The 15,879-nt window shown below is 70.6% G+C and overlaps 2 protein-coding genes across 2 annotated transcripts; both read right to left on the reverse strand.

Moving 5' to 3' along the window:
• Nucleotides 1–1,886: 1,886 nt before the first annotated feature.
• On the reverse strand, nucleotides 1,887–8,612 carry AMDHD2 (amidohydrolase domain containing 2; the record flags this gene model as incomplete). The annotated part of the gene is made up of 11 exons (XM_084251340.1): nucleotides 1,887–2,102; nucleotides 2,360–2,461; nucleotides 3,181–3,249; nucleotides 3,363–3,470; nucleotides 3,540–3,684; nucleotides 3,815–3,903; nucleotides 3,980–4,192; nucleotides 4,354–4,408; nucleotides 7,872–8,011; nucleotides 8,084–8,220; nucleotides 8,530–8,612. 11 exons carry the CDS (start codon nucleotides 8,610–8,612, stop codon nucleotides 2,014–2,016), a joined length of 1,230 nt encoding a protein of 409 aa, XP_084107466.1. The 3' UTR covers nucleotides 1,887–2,013.
• A 214-nt stretch (nucleotides 8,613–8,826) lies between these two features.
• On the reverse strand, nucleotides 8,827–13,077 carry ATP6V0C (ATPase H+ transporting V0 subunit c). Its single transcript, XM_084248797.1, has 3 exons — nucleotides 12,944–13,077; nucleotides 9,458–9,641; nucleotides 8,827–9,345 (listed from the first exon to the last, which is right to left on the reverse strand). The coding sequence occupies exons 1-3, from the start codon at nucleotides 13,020–13,022 to the stop codon at nucleotides 9,141–9,143; spliced, it is 468 nt and encodes a 155-aa protein (XP_084104923.1). The 5' UTR covers nucleotides 13,023–13,077; the 3' UTR covers nucleotides 8,827–9,140.
• Between the last annotated feature and the right edge of the window lie 2,802 nt (nucleotides 13,078–15,879).

The raw sequence follows: 15,879 nt of genomic DNA on the forward strand, positions 1-15,879 counted from the left end.
GGGAAGTCCTCTTGCCCTCGGCACCCCTGGCCTGCACCCCAGCTCTTCAGCGCAAAAATAAATAAAACAAAGAACCACCCCTCTGGCGGCAGAAGACTCATGCAGAGGCGCCTCTGGCTCTGCTGTGGCCACGCGGGGACAAGACCACAGGGCCCAAAGCTGCCAAGCAGCGCCCTCCACCTCTGGGATGCCCCGGAGGCCCTTCAGGGGCCGTGGCCCCAAGGGTAAAGGAGTGGGAAGACCCCAGGTGCTCCCTGGGGGGTCTGGCTAACTAGCTACGGATGCTGTCTTCAGGACACTCTCCTTCAGGTGGCTCAGTCAGAAGCTCGGAGCTGCCGCCTGATGCCAGGAGTGCGGACCCAGCGGGCAAATGCAGCCCAGACGCGGAGGGAGCAAGGGCGGAGGATTCGTGTGAAAGGACCCAGCCGGGGCTGATCATGAGCCAGGGGAAGGGGTTCGGTGGGGACCCCCCACCCCTCAACTCCCCAGCGCCAGCCAGGCAAGGTGGGGAGACAAGGGTTGGGGCCGGTGGGGCCCGCGGGGGCGCGGTGGGACAGGGAGAGGAGGGCGCTGGGCCTCGGAACCCCGGACTTTCACCAGGTGGGAAGGCGCGTCGAGCCCCCACCCCCAAGTTCCCCAAGGCCCAATAGGGCCCGATCCCCGTGAGGGCTGCCGCCTCGAGCCGCCTTCTCGGGCTGGACCCCTGGAGCGTGGCCGTGGATTACAGCGCTCCTGGGGCATGAGGTGCGCCCCCGATGCGGAGCCCGAGCCCGCGGCAGGAGGACAAGCGGCCCGGCCGCCCGGGGGCCCCAAGCGCACGCCCGCCCCGCTGGTGACTCAGGTGCGGACCTGGCGCCACCGCCCCGCCCCGGGGGAAGCAGCCCCCACGTGCCCGCGGCCAGTTCCACCCAGCCCCCCGCGAGGCTCCTTGGGAAGGGCAGGCACCTTCCGCCTGGGGACGCAGCCTCGGAGGCGGTAACAGAGCGGGAGAGGGCCGAGGGGCCGGTGCCCGTTTCAGGGGTGCAGTCTGCGTTTGGGGTGTTGGGGAAGTTCTGGGGGAGGGTGTGGTGGCTGCATGGCAGCGAGCGCTTAAGGACCCTGAACTGTGTGCTTGAAAATGGTGAAAATGGCCAACAACTGTCCCCAGATCTCAAAACCTGAAGCCCACAACTGCAGGGGCCGCCCCGCCCCTCCCTAGCCGGGCTGGCCTCGGCCCCACCCACACTAGGTGCCATCCTTGCCCACCCGAGTCCACCCAGAGTCCACCCAGAGCAGCAGGCAGGCACGGCTGGCTCAAGTCAAAGCCTGCCCTGGTGCTGACGGCCCTGGGAAACGGTGCCTCAGTTTCCCCCTCTGAGAAACAGGGATGGCAAGCAGATCGCTCCACTTGCAGAGAATTTAGGAGGCAGCCCGGTGTTTATTCATGCCACACATCCCCCAGCCGGGCACGGGGCTCACACAGGGCATCTCCCAGCCCCACCGGGCCCATGAGGGGCACACATCACGTACACCCTGAACCCAGTCCTGTGCTACCTGAGCCCCAACCCCCGTCCTTAATGTCCACCACCAATCTGCCACTTGAAACCCCAAAACGTCCCCTTTCCCTCACCCCCTGACCTGCCAACTGTGCAGCCACCCCCAGCCCCTTCCGACTCCAGCCAGTACTGCCACGCTCGCCCTGGTCATCTCCAACCAACATCTCCTGTGGGTCCTCAAGCCCCAGGCGAAGCCTTCTGACCCAGGGCCCCTGTCACCTGCACGGGACCCACCAGGCGAGGGGGTGCTGCCCCTCCCACCCTGCAGCCACCAACACGCCCAAGAGGCACTCCAAGGTGATGCGAGAAGCAAGACGCAGAGACGAAGCGGCCCTGCAGGATGAGCGTTTATCCAGCTGGCCAGCACCAGGCAGCCGTCCCAGGGCCAGGCCCCTCACTCCCCAGAGACCAGCTCCTGGGTGGCCCAGCCCTGACAGTGTCCAGCTGGGGCTGGGCATCCTCTCCGGCCACGGCGCGGTCACTGCCGGGCCACCTCCGCCTGCCACACCAGCTCGCCCGAGATGTAGGTGGCTTGCACATGGAGGGCGTCATCCAGCACCACGAAGTCTGCAGAGGCGAGGGTGAGCCGCGGCCCCTGCCCGCCCCCGCCCGCCCGTCCAGGCTGGGAGGACATGGCCTGGGTCGCCACGGACCCCGGAACCAAGACTCCTGGCGGCAGCAGGAGACAGGGACCGAGCTCCCTGAGGCCCCTCACCTGGCTGTCTCGGGTTCCCGACCCTCTAGTCTGATGCAAAGGGGCGCCCGCCCAACTCACGACTCCCACCGCTTTGGGCTGCCCCGGCCGCCCTGCATTGGGCCCTGACCTGCGTCGGCCCCGAAGTCCAGGGTCCCCTTGCGCTTCTCCAGCCCCAGCAGCTGGGCGGGGTGGAGGGACGCGGCCTCCAGGGCCGACTCCACACTGCAGCCTGCTCCGGGGACACAGTGGCTGACCACCCGCAAGCCCCAGCACGCGAGTCCTGTGACTGGGGGGTGGGGGGGGCACCAGGACTGCGCCAGATGGGCAGAGCTCCACCCCCTGCCAGCCCTGGGGACGCCGCTCACCCTCCCAGGCCAGTAGGGACTCTCCTTGGTGACAAAAGCTCTTCCCCAGGCAGAGGACCCCGCGAGGCAGGAACTGGGCGTCCGAGCAGCCACCGAGACCCAGCGCTCTGCCCATGCCCCGCCCCATGAAGTGACCGAAGTCATTGTCTGTCCTTCAGGTCACCCCGTCCCTCTGCCTCTCTGGCCGCCTGGTCTCCCTCCTGCGGCCTGAGCAGCCCCGCGGCCCTGCCAAGAGCCCCACAGCCTCTGCGGACCCCCTCCCCTCACAGGGCAGCCACCCTCCCGAGGGCCCCCAACAGCCCGAACTCAGAGCTCTGGCCACAGCCGCACCAGCCAAGTCCTAGCACCCTCGGGGCCCTGTGCTCAGTGCAGTGAGCGCCCTCAACCTCTCAGGTGCTGGGGCTCCACCCCCCAGGCTCATCTGTGCCTCCCCTGCTGGGGGTGCCCTTGGCCACATCCCCAGGGCGTGTCCTGTTCCCTGGGGACGCCCAAATGCAGGACCCTGGTGGCCTCCACTCTACCCTCCAGCCTCCCCCAGATGCAGGCTCCAGCCCCCCAAACGGGCGCCCCCAGGCCCTCTCACCCGTGGCCTGCAGAAAGTGCCGGACGCAGACGTCCATCGGGGCGATGCTGCCGCTCAGCGTCTTGGTGCCTGGAGAGCAGGGGAGCAGGCTGAGGGGCCGGGCCGCAGGGGGTAGCGGCACCCAGGTCCACCAGACGGCTGCGCAGCTGTTCTCACGTGGCCAGTGCGTGGGAGCCGCTCACCTGCCACATAGGCCGTCAGCCCGTCCACCTCCACCTCCTGCTGCCCCAGCGTGTGCCGGCCGTTGCCCAAGCCCAGGGCGGGGACAGCGTCGGTGACCAGCACCAGCCCTGTGGGGGGAGGAGACTCAGGCCCTGCCGTGCCCAGCCCCGCCGGCCCCGCCCCCTGCCGCTGCTCACCCTGGGGGTGCGCCCGGTGGGCGATGCGCAGGGCGGCAGGGTTGGTGTGGATGCCGTCGGCAATCATCCCGTAGAAGATGTGCCGGCCCGGAAGCAGCTGGTCGCTGGTCAGGAGCCCCACGATGCCTGGGTCCCGGTGGTGGAACTGGGCAGGAGCAGGGGGCAGCTGAGTGACAGCAGGGCCCCCACACCTAGCCAGCGGCACTCAGGCAGCATGGACCCCCCAGCCCGGGGCGCTCACAGGCAGCGTGGACCCCCCAGCCCGGGGCGCTCACAGGCAGCATGGCGTTGAAGAGGTGCGTGATGAAGGTGGCCCCGTTCTGCACGGCTTCCTCCGCTGCCCGCAGATCAGCCACCGAGTGTCCTGCACCGGGGACAGGACTCAGCCCCCGAAGCCCACCTAGACCCCAGGCGGGCCGGCCGCACAGGGCACCTCTCACCTAGGGACACGCACACGCCGCGAGCCGTCAGCGCCTGGATCACCTCATGGCTGCGGCCCAGCTCGGGCGCCAGCGTGACGATGCGGACGTTGTCCAGTGGCCCGTAGGTGGCCAGCACATCGTGGAAAGCATTTTCCTCAAAGGAGCGCAGGTGGTCCTCGGGGTGTGCACCCCGCTTCTCGCGGCTGATGAACGGACCCTCCAGGTGCACCCCTGGGAGGAGGGGAGCGGATGGTGCCAGCAGGCCCCACCCGAAGGCTCTGTCCAGTCCTTCTCACCAGCAACCCCCCAGTAGGGCATCTGGAGGGAGGGGGCTGCCACCAGGTCCCCAAGGAGCCTCCCGGGGTGGGGGCAAGGAGAGGTTAGCCACTCACCGAGGACCCCAGCCCCATGGGGACCACCACTCTTCACGGGGATCTGAGGAAGGACCTGGGGGGAACCAGCTGTCAAAGCCCTGCCCCCCACGCCCCAGCACCCAGAGGTCACAGCCCCGCAAGGTCGGAGGCCAGAGCCCAGCCCAGTGCCTGCTGGCCCCTCCTCGGACATGAGGACAGGCTGCGTGCGGGGACGCAACGCACGACAGCGCTAATGAGCCAGCGGCCAGAGCGGAGGCGACGCGGTGAGGAGCCCCAGGCAGCCAGGCTGGCAGCCAGCGGGGTGACTCGGCCCACCCTGGCTCTCGAGATGGCTCCAGCCCAGGCAGCAGGGGACACAGCTGGGGACACAAGCCTGGAGAGCCTGTGGGGATGGAGCCCAGAGGCGGCGCGGGCCAGACGGAGCTGAGGGCAGACGTGGGGCGGAGCCACGAGTCAGGGCCCCATGCCGGGCTGGGCATCTCTGGGAAGGTGACGTGTTTGACGGGCACCACACCCCCGCAGGGGGGCCACGGAGGACCCGGCACCGGGCAGCCTGATGGCTGGCCATGTTCACCCCTAAGCTCCCCCAGAAGCAAAGACGCTTTCCCAGGCTGAGGAAGAGGGCGGGAGGGGACCACGCACGGGGGACGCTGAGCGACGGGCACTGCACCCCCGGGCTCGGCCTTGGCTGCCCCCGGCTCTGGCCCTGAGAAGTGGGGGCATGGACAAGAGGAGCTGGATCCCCAAGTGTGCTGCCAGGCGCCCGGAGGGCAGCGGGGACACTGGGGAGGACGGCGCGAGCGCAGCTGTCTCGTGAGCAGCCTGAGAAAGGATTCGAAGGGGGCCCGGGGCGCCCCGGGAAGCTCCCTAGCCCACGGGCGGCCTGAAGCCTCGGGAAGGAGACCTGGAGTGCTCGGCTGGCAGCACGGAAGCCAGGCGGGGCACCTGCAGCCTCGGCAACTCCCCGGGCCGGAGGCCTCGCAGCTGAGACCAGACTGGGTGCCGGGGGAGACCTGCCGCGGCGGGGAGACGCCGGCACCGCAATGGGACGCCCGAGAGAGGCACCGACAGGTGGAAACTCGGGAGCGGCTGGGAGGCCAGCCATGGAATCACCACAGGACAGAAAGCGGCAACAGAGGAAGCCACCAAGGAAACTCTTCAAAAAAAGGCAAAACCAAAAGCAAAACCAAACTCCTGGCGGAGGCCCGGCCCCGGCCAGAACCCCGGGCCAGAAGGAAGACGCCACGGGGGAGGAAACAGGTCACGTACAAAGGCCCGGGGGCCACACGGCGTCTGGCTTCTCGGCAACCCTGTAAGTCGAAAGACAAACACGGCAGAGCCTTCACGGCCGCGAGGACGGGGCCTGCGGGCCAGAAGCCGAGCCCAGCGGGGCGCTCGCTCGAGAGCAACAGTCCCGCTGTGGAAGCTACTGCGGGGCGGGCTCCACCGAAAGGAAGGGGCCAACCCCGGGGGAAGTCGGGGCGCCGGGCAGGGAGAGCAAGCGCAAAGGCCAGTGTCTCTCCGGGGTGGGGGGCGGGGGGGCTTGGGGGACAGCTGGGCCCGGTGAGGCTGGTGGCCGGTGCCGGTGCCGGGAGAGCAGCCCCAAAGGTGCCGGCAGGGAGGCGAAGCCGAGGCACACTGGCGCCTGGGGGCGCGAGGGAGAATGAGACCCTGGCGCGGAGCCGGAGCTGGGAGCTGGGTCTGCCGAGCGGGAAACTGAGCAAACCAGGAACCCCAGCGCCCGGAGGACGGCGGGCAGGTGAGACTCCCGAGGCCGGCGATGACTCACCAAGCCCCAGGCCATCTCTCGGGTGGACAGGGGCTGGGCGGCCCAAGAGGAAGCTCTGGGGCCCGAAAGGGAGTCGTCCTTATCTCCCCTGCTGGAAGCCAGCGCCCGGCATTTTTGAGCTTGGAGGACAAATTCCAGCAGAGTCAGCCACGCCTGAAAGTGGCTGTCCCTGGGTGGGGTGGGCGGGGCCGCCAGCTCTGCGGGGCAACGCCGTGTGTACGTTCACCAGAGGCCGAAGTGAGACGGAGAAAGAGATGCCGTCAGGTGCTCGTGTGTGGAGTGAAGGGAACGAGGTGCACTCAAGCCGCCAAGCAAAGGCGAGACCAAATGGTGGGGGCAGGCCGGCTGCCCCCCAGGGGCCTGTTCCTGACTCAGCAGACAGTGGCCTGAAGCAGAGAGCAGGCCTGTGCCGTCCCCCCAGGGCAGGAACGAGGGCGAGGCCCCTTCCCCAGGCAAAGGGCCGGGGAGTGTAAGCACAGAGGCAGACAATGGATCAGCTGTGCCTGCGTGCAGGCCCTGGAGGGAGAGGGCCGAGCTCCTGAGAGGGGCCTGGTTTCCCATCCAAAGGCTTCCACTTCCACTGGCACCTCATCGGCTCATTCTCTGCCTCCTGAGGCTCTTTCCTGCGAGGCTATGTGGGAGGTCCAGGCCGGGGAGAAAACACAGACGTCCCACTGGCCAGAAGCTCCTCCTGAGGAGATACGGCAGGCCCGGAAGGTGCCTGCAGGAGCGGCCATGGAGAGGGCAGGGGCGTGCCGAGTGCTGCACCCCCGGATGGCTGCTGGGGAGCCCAGAGTGGGGCCAAATCAGGGCCAGGAGCCCCCAACAGCAGGAAGGTGAGCTGGGTTTTAACCCAACTCTGTGGTAGGACAGTGGGGGACACTTTCAGAGCTGCACTGGCCTTCACTCAGGGCTCCGCAGGCTCGGGGGGTGTGCAGCAAGCATGGAGCCGAGGGCCGCAGGCCAAAGGGGTGGGTTCCACATCTACACTCATTTTAGGACTAAGACCCCAAAGCTCAGGAGGGAGTGTGGGGTGTGAAGAGCTGCAGTTGGGTGGCAGGTCAGGAGGCCCTGCCCCAGCCCAGAGCCCACCTCCAGGCTCTGAGTGTCCACAGCCCGGAGAAAGCCCCACAGCGGTGCCTGACTTGGAGCTCCCTGGAGAAAGGGCAGGCGCGGGCTTCCTGACCGGGATGCCACAGAGCGCAGGGAACAGCACGTCCATGGCTTGAAGAGACCCTGGGCACCGAAGGGCCAAGGAGCTGGGTCCAGGAGACCCGCCCCGGAGGGCACCTGCACTGACGGCGGGGTCGGGGCAGCGTGGCAGAGAGCAAAACCCGGCACGTTTCAAAGGAGAAACCCCGGAAGTGAGGACACAGGGGCTGGCCGGCATTAGGCCGAGTTTCTCTGGGGGGTCTTCACTGCAGTGTCAGCGGGACAAGGGAGGGAGCCCCGGCCTGCAGGCGCCTGGGAGGGGCAAGGCGAGGGGGCGCCCCAGCAACCCCGGGAAGGAGGCAGTTTCCGGAGCCTGGAGGCAGGAGCGCAGGCTGGGGGGGGGGGGGGGAGGAGAGCAGGTGAAAGTGCTGAGACAGCGAGCGGGAGGCGGAGGGTGGAGGGAGGCCAGGCGCGCTGATGGGGGGAGAGGGCTGGGACCCAACCGCCAGGCTGAGGGCAGAGGAGGAAGACGAGACTCGAACAGCGACGGCTGAGCCTTGGGTCCCCTTCCCTTGACGGGGGCGCGCGACCTCACCTTGTGATACACCTGCGGCGGCGAGGTGACCAGAGTGGGGCAGAAGGAGGTGACGCCGTGGGCCAGGATTCTCCGGGCCACCAGGTCGACCCCCGCACCCACGTCCTCTGTGGCCTGAGAGAAGTCCACGCCAAATCCGCCTGCGACCACGGAAAAATGGGTGGCCAGGTGCGCGGAGGCCGCCGAGGCCCCTCCCAGGGCCCGGGACTCACCGTTGATCTGCACGTCGATGAAGCCCGGAGCCAGGATGCAGCCGCCGCAGTCCCGCTGCTCGTCGGCCACGCGCCGCTCCTCAAAGAACAGCTTCTCGGGGTCCAGGATGCGGCCCCCGCGCACCCACAGGTCCTCCCTGGGGGCAGAGCCCGCAAGCAGGCTCAGAGCGCCGGCCGCCTCCGCCCCCGCCCGGCGCCCCCCCAGCCGCCCCGGCCCCGCGCCCCCCGCCCCAAGCCGCGCCCGCCCGGCCCCGCCGGCCCCGGCCCCGCGCCGCCCCGGCCCCCGCCCCGGCCCCGGCCCCCGCCCCGGCCCCGGCCCCGGCCCGCGCCCCGGCCCCGCCCCCGCCCCGGCCCGCGCCCACCGCAGCAGCGCGCGGCCCCCGCCCCAGCAGCGCGCCCCGAGCCGCGCCCGCCCGGCCCCCGCCCCGGCCCCGGCCCGCGCCCACCGCAGCAGCGCGCGGCCCCGCAGCAGGCGGCAGTTGGTGAACTGGAGCACCCGCGCCCGCGCCGCGCCCCGGCCGCCGCGCATCGTGAGCCGCGCCGAGTTCCGGGCCGGCCGCGCCGGGCCCAGCTGACCGCCGCGTCACGTGCCGCCCGCGTGACCGCGCACGTGACCGCCCCCCCCGGAACACACACAGGCGCAGTCACGTCCGGGAGCTTTATTGGGCGCCGGCCGCAGGCCCCGCCGGCCCGCGCGGGGTTCGTCCAAGGGGCCCCGGGGCCCCGCCCCCCGACGCGGCGCTGCGGAGGGCGGCTCTGGGGGGCGAGGGGGCGCCACAGACGCGCGAACAGGTCAGATCTTTATAAATAAACATCCAGGAGGAGAAGTGACGACTCTAATCACCCGTACACACAGCGGGGGGGGGGGGGGGCGGCCCGGGGCGGGCGGCCCGGGGCTCACGCGCGGGGCGGGGGGCAAGGCCGGGCGAGGCGGGCACTAGGACACGCGCATTCACAAGACCAGCTACAGGGGGCGGCGCCCCGCGCGTGCGGCCGGGCTGCTCTTCTGGAATGAGGGGGGCCTTTACACCGTGGTCTGCGCCGCGGGGCGGGACGGCTACTTCGTGGACAGGATGAGGGCCACGATGAGCCCGTAGAGGCCCAGCACCTCGGCGAAGATGAGGATCAGGATCATGCCCACGAAGAGCCGGGGCTGCTGGGCCGTGCCGCGCACGCCCGCGTCCCCCACGATGCCGATGGCAAAGCCGGCCGCCAGCCCGCTCAGGCCCACGCTCAGGCCGGCGCCCAGCTGCAGGAAACTCCTGGGGGAGGAGGACACAGGTCAGTTAGCGCTGCCGGGCCCCTGGCCGCAGCCACCCAACCCCATGGCCCTCCCCTAGCCAGGGGCAGCAGCCTGGCCCCAGGCCCACCCACCTGTAGAGGGTGATGCCGTCATTCAGGGAGTTGGCAATGAGGACAGCCACCACCAGGCCATAGATGGCGATGATGCCCGCCATGACCACGGGGATGATGGACTTCATGATCAGCTCCGGCCGCATGACGGACATGGCGGCAATGCCGGTGCCACTCTTGGCCGTACCGTAGGCAGCGCCCAGGGCTGTGGAGGAGAGAGGTGGTGAGTGGAGCACAGGGCCAGGACCCAGGGGAGGCTTCGCCACAGCTGAGGGCCACACCGGTCACCACAGGCAGGAGGGAGCGGAAAGCTGCAGCCAGTCAGGGGCAGAAGGGCCTCGAAGGGAACAGCTTCAGCAGGGCACTGGGGGCCTGCTTTTCTCCAGCAGAGACACGCACAGCCGCCCGGCCTCCCTGGAGCGCTGCTCTGCTGTCCAGCCCTGACCCTGCTCCCACCCGGAGGCATCAGCAGCATCCGCAGCCTTGCAGATGAATGGCGGTGCAGCCACCCAGTCATGGGGACAGGGTGGGTGGCACAGGGGTCAGGCCAGGGTCTGCCTGTGGGCACTCAGGCGCCACCTGGGGAGAGCAGCGCGTGGGGGGGGTGGGGGAGGCGCTGACCTAGGAAGCGCTGTCCTGCCAGGGGAGATCAGGAGCGCAACTAGAGAGCAGCTGTGGGCACCTCAGCCTCGCAGCAGGCCGGGCCCTGGCATTTGGAGACGGTGCTTTGAACACCAGAGAGAAGGCTGTGCCAAGGGGGCGTGTGGCCAGGGTCGTCGTGGGAGGGCCAGGGGTCACCTGCCTGGGGCCTCAGGTAAGTCCCTCCTCCAAGCCCCCTCTGTGGTGTCCATCTTCAAGGCTAGCAGAGCGTTTGCCCGGGACAGGCACAGCCCGGGGTGCTCTTCCGACTCTTGCCACCTTCCCATGGCCTCCATCCCCGCTTACACCAGGTGTACTCAGCGCTCGCCAGCAGGGGGCGCAGCCCCCCCCCCCTCCCCCCCCCCCGCAGAGCTAGAACCAGGGAGCCCCGGGGCAGGGTCCAGGAGAGCAGGGGGCGGGGCGGGGAGAGGAGTCTACAGACAGGTTTCACTGTCAAGGTGACATCCGAGTGGAGGGGTGAGTGGGCAGGGAGGGGAGGAGGTGGTAGGGTGGGGCATGGCCTCCCCAGACACCCAAGCCACACACGGTGCCTTCGGCCTGGGGCCCTTCTTCTTCCGAAGCCTTTCCTGGACCTGTCTGGTCACGGGCATTCCGGGGGCCTCCTGCCAGGCCCATCTACGCAAGGGCCCACGCCACACTCCCGACTCAGGAGGGAGGGTGCAGCGTGGCACTGGGCGGGAGACCGGTTACCAGGAACTTGGCATCCCAGGTACCAGGACCCTGTGAGGCTGGAGCAGGCCAGGCCCGGGAAGGAACCAAGGGAAGCCCCTCAGGAGGGAAAAGCAGCGGGCAGCGGCCACAGGACCTGGCACTGGCTGGGGCGGCAAGGCCGCGGCGCGGGGTGGAATCAGGGGGCACTTCCGGGAACACGGCCCCCAGCGGGGAGGAAGTCAGAAAACAGGACAAAGGAGAAGCTGACAGCTTCATGGAAGACGTGAAGAAAGCATGACGGGTTTGTCCTGAGTCAAGCAGAAGGGGAAGCTGAAGAGGGCACGGGAGCGGACGGCCCGGGCCGTGGTCCTGCAGCTCCGTCGGGCCCTCGGGCCAGGCAGGGAGCGGGGCAGGCCGTGGAGGTGGCTGGCAGCGACCCAAGTCTGAGAACGGAGGGGCTTGTTCGGGGAGGCAGGCGAAGAAAAGGCCTGGGAAAGGCATGCTGGGAGCGAGGACCTCCTCAGAGGCTGACCCGACTGGCCGAGCGGCTGGGGCAGCGCCACGCGACTGGGAGCTGCACGTGGCCAGCAGGAGGGGCAGCCGCCTCCGGGAGCAGGCCCCGGGCCCAGCGAGCCCCTGCTCTCCGCCGCTCCTCAGGCCTGCTGGCCACTCGCACTGGAGAGCACGCAGCAGCTTTCGAAGGACAGAGGCAACTGGTGACTGCAGGGGAACTGAGGCGCAAACCCAGCTTCAGGTGTGGGCAGCGACTGCCAGGGTTAAGTTCCACCCGGACAGGGACCTGGCTCAGTTCGCTGATCTCCCCCAGGGCCCCGCACACAGGAGGGGGTCAATCCGCAGGTCCACACAGCAGCTCCCGGGGGCTGGAGGCGAGGCCCTGCAGGCCTTCTGCCACAAAAGCTCACAGGCTGGGGGCGGGGCTGCTGCCCGCTGGGAGGTGCAGGACGCCAGGCAGCCCCCAGGGATGTGGAAAGAGCAGCCAGGGAGGGAAGGGGAAGTCCAGACCACTTCTCCCACCACAAATGACCCCTTCCTCGCACATGATGGGAGGGGCAGGGCTCACTCAGCAGCTCGTGACCGGCAGGCAGGCCCAGGCAAAGGGAGGCCCCCAGAGAGCAGAGCCCCCACGTATTTACAGTCAGCAGAGACTGTTTGGAGTCCAAACCCTCCACATACCTGCGCAGGGAGCCGCCCCCTCCACCGGGCAGGGTGGGGCCGGGCAGGGTCATCAAAGCCAGAAACCAGACTGAGGAGGAGGCCTAGGCCAGACCGGACCAGTCCCTGGGAGCTGCGGCCGGGCCAGGGCTCCATCGGCCACACACCCGGGGATGGCCCCGGTGCCCTTCTCTGGGGTTGGCCGTTTTTCACCAAAGCTGACACCCAGGACCCAACTGTGGAGACCCAATTCCGAAAGCAGGTGCCCTCAGGAAGCGTGGATCGCCCCTTCCCAGACGGGGTCGTGCGCGCAGGCAGGCACCCCGCAGCCTGCCCTGAGGGCCCCGGTCCGGAGACCGGATCCGTCCACGCCGCCCTCCGTGCGCCCCTCTCGCTCGCCCGACACGGACTGGCCGGCCGCCCGGGCTTCCCCCTTCCCGCGTCGCCCGTGAGACCCGCGCCCGCGCCCGGGCCCGCCCGCGCCGGCCCCACCGCCCGCCGGCCCACGGGTATTGGGCAACGACGCCCGCCCGCGCCGGAAGCGCTCGCCGGGAGCCGATCCGCCGCGCCCCGCCGGGCGCGGGCGCGGGCGCGTCTGCCGGGCCGGGCCGGGCCGGCACCAGGGCGAGGGCCCGGCCGGGCGCGGGGCCCGGCCCTCCGCCCCCGCCGCCGGGACCGGCCGGCCCGCGTCGGGAGCTGTCCGAGGTGTGATGTCACACCTGCCGCAGGCTGGGGGGGCGCGAGCAGGCGCAGGACGGCGCGCCCCCACCCCAGCCCGCCGCTCGCGGGCTAAGATGGCAGCGGCGCCGCCGCCCGCCCCCGCCCCACGCGCCGCCGGGCCGCGCGGCCGGCCGGGACCCTCGGGGGCCGCGGGGCCCCGACCCCCGCCCGCAGTCGCGCGAGGCCGGGCCCCCCCGCGGCCCGGAGTTAGGTCAGAGTGACGTCACACACCGAGCCCGGCGGGCCGCGGGCCCGCGCGCCCCGGCGCCCCCGCCTCCCGGGCCCTCCCGCCGCGGCGCTCACCGCTGAAGACCATGGCGGCCGAGGCGCCCATGACCGCGAAAAAGGAGGCGTACTCGGGGCCGCTCTTGGCCTCGGACATGTCTGCGGGTGGGGGGCGAGCGGCGCGGGCGGGCGGCGGCGGCGGCGAGGGCGGCGGGCGGCGGGAGCTGCGGAGGCGATCCGGCCCGTCAGCCGCTGCGCTCTAAATACCAGCACCGCAGGACAAAATGGCGGCGGCGGGTTCGTCACGTGACCCGGGCCCCGCCCCTGCGGGCCGTACCACTCCGCCCGGCGGGGGTGCCGCGACCCCGGTGCGCCCCGCGGCCCGCCGACCGGCCCTGCGCGGCGCCGCCGCCCCGCCGCCCCGCGCCCCGGCCCTTCCTCCGCGGCCTGCCGGGGCGCTGCCGGGCGCGGGCGCCCCTCGAACCCCGCCGCGTTGGTGCCGTCCGCTCCCGGGGCCGGGGCGGGGCGGGGCGGGGCGGTGGGCGCCGCATTAGCATACGGGGAGGGGCCTCGCGGGGCCCCGCCTCCTCTGCGGCGGCGGCTGCCGAGCGCGCGGGGCTCCGGGTGCGCCGGGCTCCGGGTGCGCCGCGCTCGGGGTGCGCCGGGCTCGGCGTTCCCCGCGCTGCCGCCGCCGTCGCCCCTGGGGCCGCGCGCGCGCCCGCCGCCTGCGGAGCCGACACCCGGGCCCCGGCGCCGGCCCGTCCGCCCCCCGCGCCTGGCCGCCCGCGGCGCCCTCGCCGGTCCCCCTGCCCGGCCCGGCCCGGCGCGCGGGCTCGTCTGGCCTCCACATTTGCGCCTCCGGGGGGACGCGTGCCGGCCCAGGCCCGCCGGCGTCCAACCTGTGGAGGCGCCCCGGGAGCTCTGCGCGCGTCCGAGGCGCTCCCCGGCTCCTCTTCCAGTCCCCCCTCCTGCCCGCGCCTTAGGGCCGCCTTCCTTTCTGGAGCAGTGGGGGGCACTGCCCTGAGATCCCGGGTGGGCGCCCAGCCCCCAAGCTGGAACCTTCATCTCAACGCTCCGGCCCCGGGCTCCTCGGCCCTTGCGTGCCCTCGCCGCCAGGAGCCCGCGCCCGCCACCCGGTTTGGGTCTCCCGGAGCCACAAGCCCTGGGCCGAGCTCTCCCTCCCTGGATGGCCAGAGCGGCCAGAGGTCAGGGGGGCGGCGGCCAGGTCACCTTCCCGACCCCGAACTCCCCCTCTGAACTCGCAGCGCAGGAAGCGCCAGGTGTGTCCCCAGCGAAGCATCCCCACCTGGCGGGCCCCTGCGTCCATCCCCACCTGGCGGGCCCCTGCGTCCTCGGCCTCCCTCTTCCTTGTCCGCCTCCGACTTTGGAAAGAGGAATCTTCACCTGGGGCTCCCGCCCTTCCTCCCAAGTACTCGCCCTTGCCAAGGTCACCTGGGCCACCCCTCTGTAAGCGCAGACACATCTGTCCTGCCGCCTGCGTGGCAGCCCTCTGCCAGCCTCCCCACCCGGCCTTTCTCCGGCTCACCTCTGCGGAGCGGACACCCTCATTCCTTCCTGGGGTCACAAGAAGGGCAAAGACAGGCCCTGCAGCCTCAGCTTCACTGCCGCCCAGGGGTGCCCAGGGCTCCCTGCGGCACTGCCCCGACCCTCATGGCTGCAGCTTTATCCTCCCCCTGGCACCCCCACATGCTGTGCCCTGCACCAAGCCGGGCTCCCAGGGAGCCCAAGGCCCATGTGCTCAGCCCCCACACTCTAGGCACGCAGGACCAAGGTCAGGGGAGCCCAACTGGAGCTGGTGTTGGGGGGACGGGAGGATTTGGTCCCAGGGGAGAGGAGCAGAGCAGCCCACTGGGGCCGGAACGAGCGCAGATTTTTTTGCAAGCACATTGGTGGGTGAAACTCATGGACCCCAGTACAGCCGTGATCCCGAGGCTGGGACGTTGGGGAGACAGTCCCTTTCTTGGGCTCTGGGACCGCATCAGCTTCTCTGTCCTTGCCTTCACGTCGTGGCCCAGTTCCAGTGTGAGGCCACGGTGGGGTGCCCACACATGCAGCCTGCCTGTCTCACCCGGAGCTCACCCTGCCCCCACCGTCACTGCAGCACCTCAAGTATTTCCATTTCCAGCAAAGGACTCGCCGTCCACCCAGCAGCCGGCACAGCAGCGGCGAGTCACAGCCCCGCTCCTCCTTACTCACCGCTGAGATCCCCAGTTCTGCCTGGGGGGTTCCCGAGCCCCTCCCCCTCCTGGGTGTCTAACCTGGGTCCTGGGAAGACTCACCTGGTCCGCCCGCTGCTGTCCAAGGGGGTCTAGCTGACGCCCCTGGACCCCTCCTGCCCAGAGCACTGGGGGCAGCCAGCCCCGGCACGGCCCACTGAGGAAGACAGCGCTATTGCCCTCATTTTGTGGACAAGGAAAGGCCCGGGAGGACTGAGTGCCCTGCCCAGGTCTCCGGACTCCTCAGAAGGCCCAGGGTGCCTTCTTGGCCTCACCGCCCAGAGGGCCCTGGGGTGGGATGGGACGCGGGCGGGGGAGGGAACGGCCAGGGGCCGCTGCTGCCTTCTCCTCCCAGCCAGCACCCCATCAGGAGCCCCTTGCATGAGGTGGGGGGTGCCTGGCTCTCCAGGAACGCAGGAACTCAGTCTGGGCCCCTGGCAGAGGCGGGCGGCGGGTGGGCTCCCTCAGGGCCGGGGAGAGAAGCGCCCGGCCCCTGCAGAGGCCTGAGGAGGGAGGGCGCTGGGGAGACACGGAAGCCAGCGATGAAACCCTAAATGGCCCCACAGGGTTGGAAAGATGAAGCTCCCCGAGGGAGCCATTGCAACGGAGGAAAAGGGCCCAGCGGCGGCCCAGCAGCCCGGGCAGCTCGAGGGCGGGCAGTCCCGCTGGCCGGCACAGGCGGCTGGAGGGCGGGGGCGCGAGAGGCAGCTGCGCTGCTGGAGGCCCTGCGCGAAGCTGATCTGGGGGTTTTTTTGGTTAGGGCCTGTGCAGCTACAG

Source organism: Talpa europaea (assembly GCF_964194135.1).
Source record: "Talpa europaea genome assembly, chromosome: 12".
Classification (NCBI taxonomy): Eukaryota; Metazoa; Chordata; class Mammalia; order Eulipotyphla; family Talpidae; genus Talpa; species Talpa europaea.

What these genes read in the sequence shown, in the direction of transcription:
- ATP6V0C (XM_084248797.1), bottom strand. Translation starts at nt 13,022, where the DNA reads ATGTCCGAGGCCAAGAGCGGCCCCGAGTACGCCTCCTTTTTCGCGGTC. An exon ending in GGCCGCCATGGTCTTCAGCG is followed by an intron (nt 9,642 to 12,943) that starts GTGAGCGCCGCG and finishes TCTCCTCCACAG; the next exon opens with CCCTGGGCGCTGCCTACGGT. An exon ending in GACGGCATCACCCTCTACAG is followed by an intron (nt 9,346 to 9,457) that starts GTGGGTGGGCCT and finishes CTCCTCCCCCAG; the next exon opens with GAGTTTCCTGCAGCTGGGCG.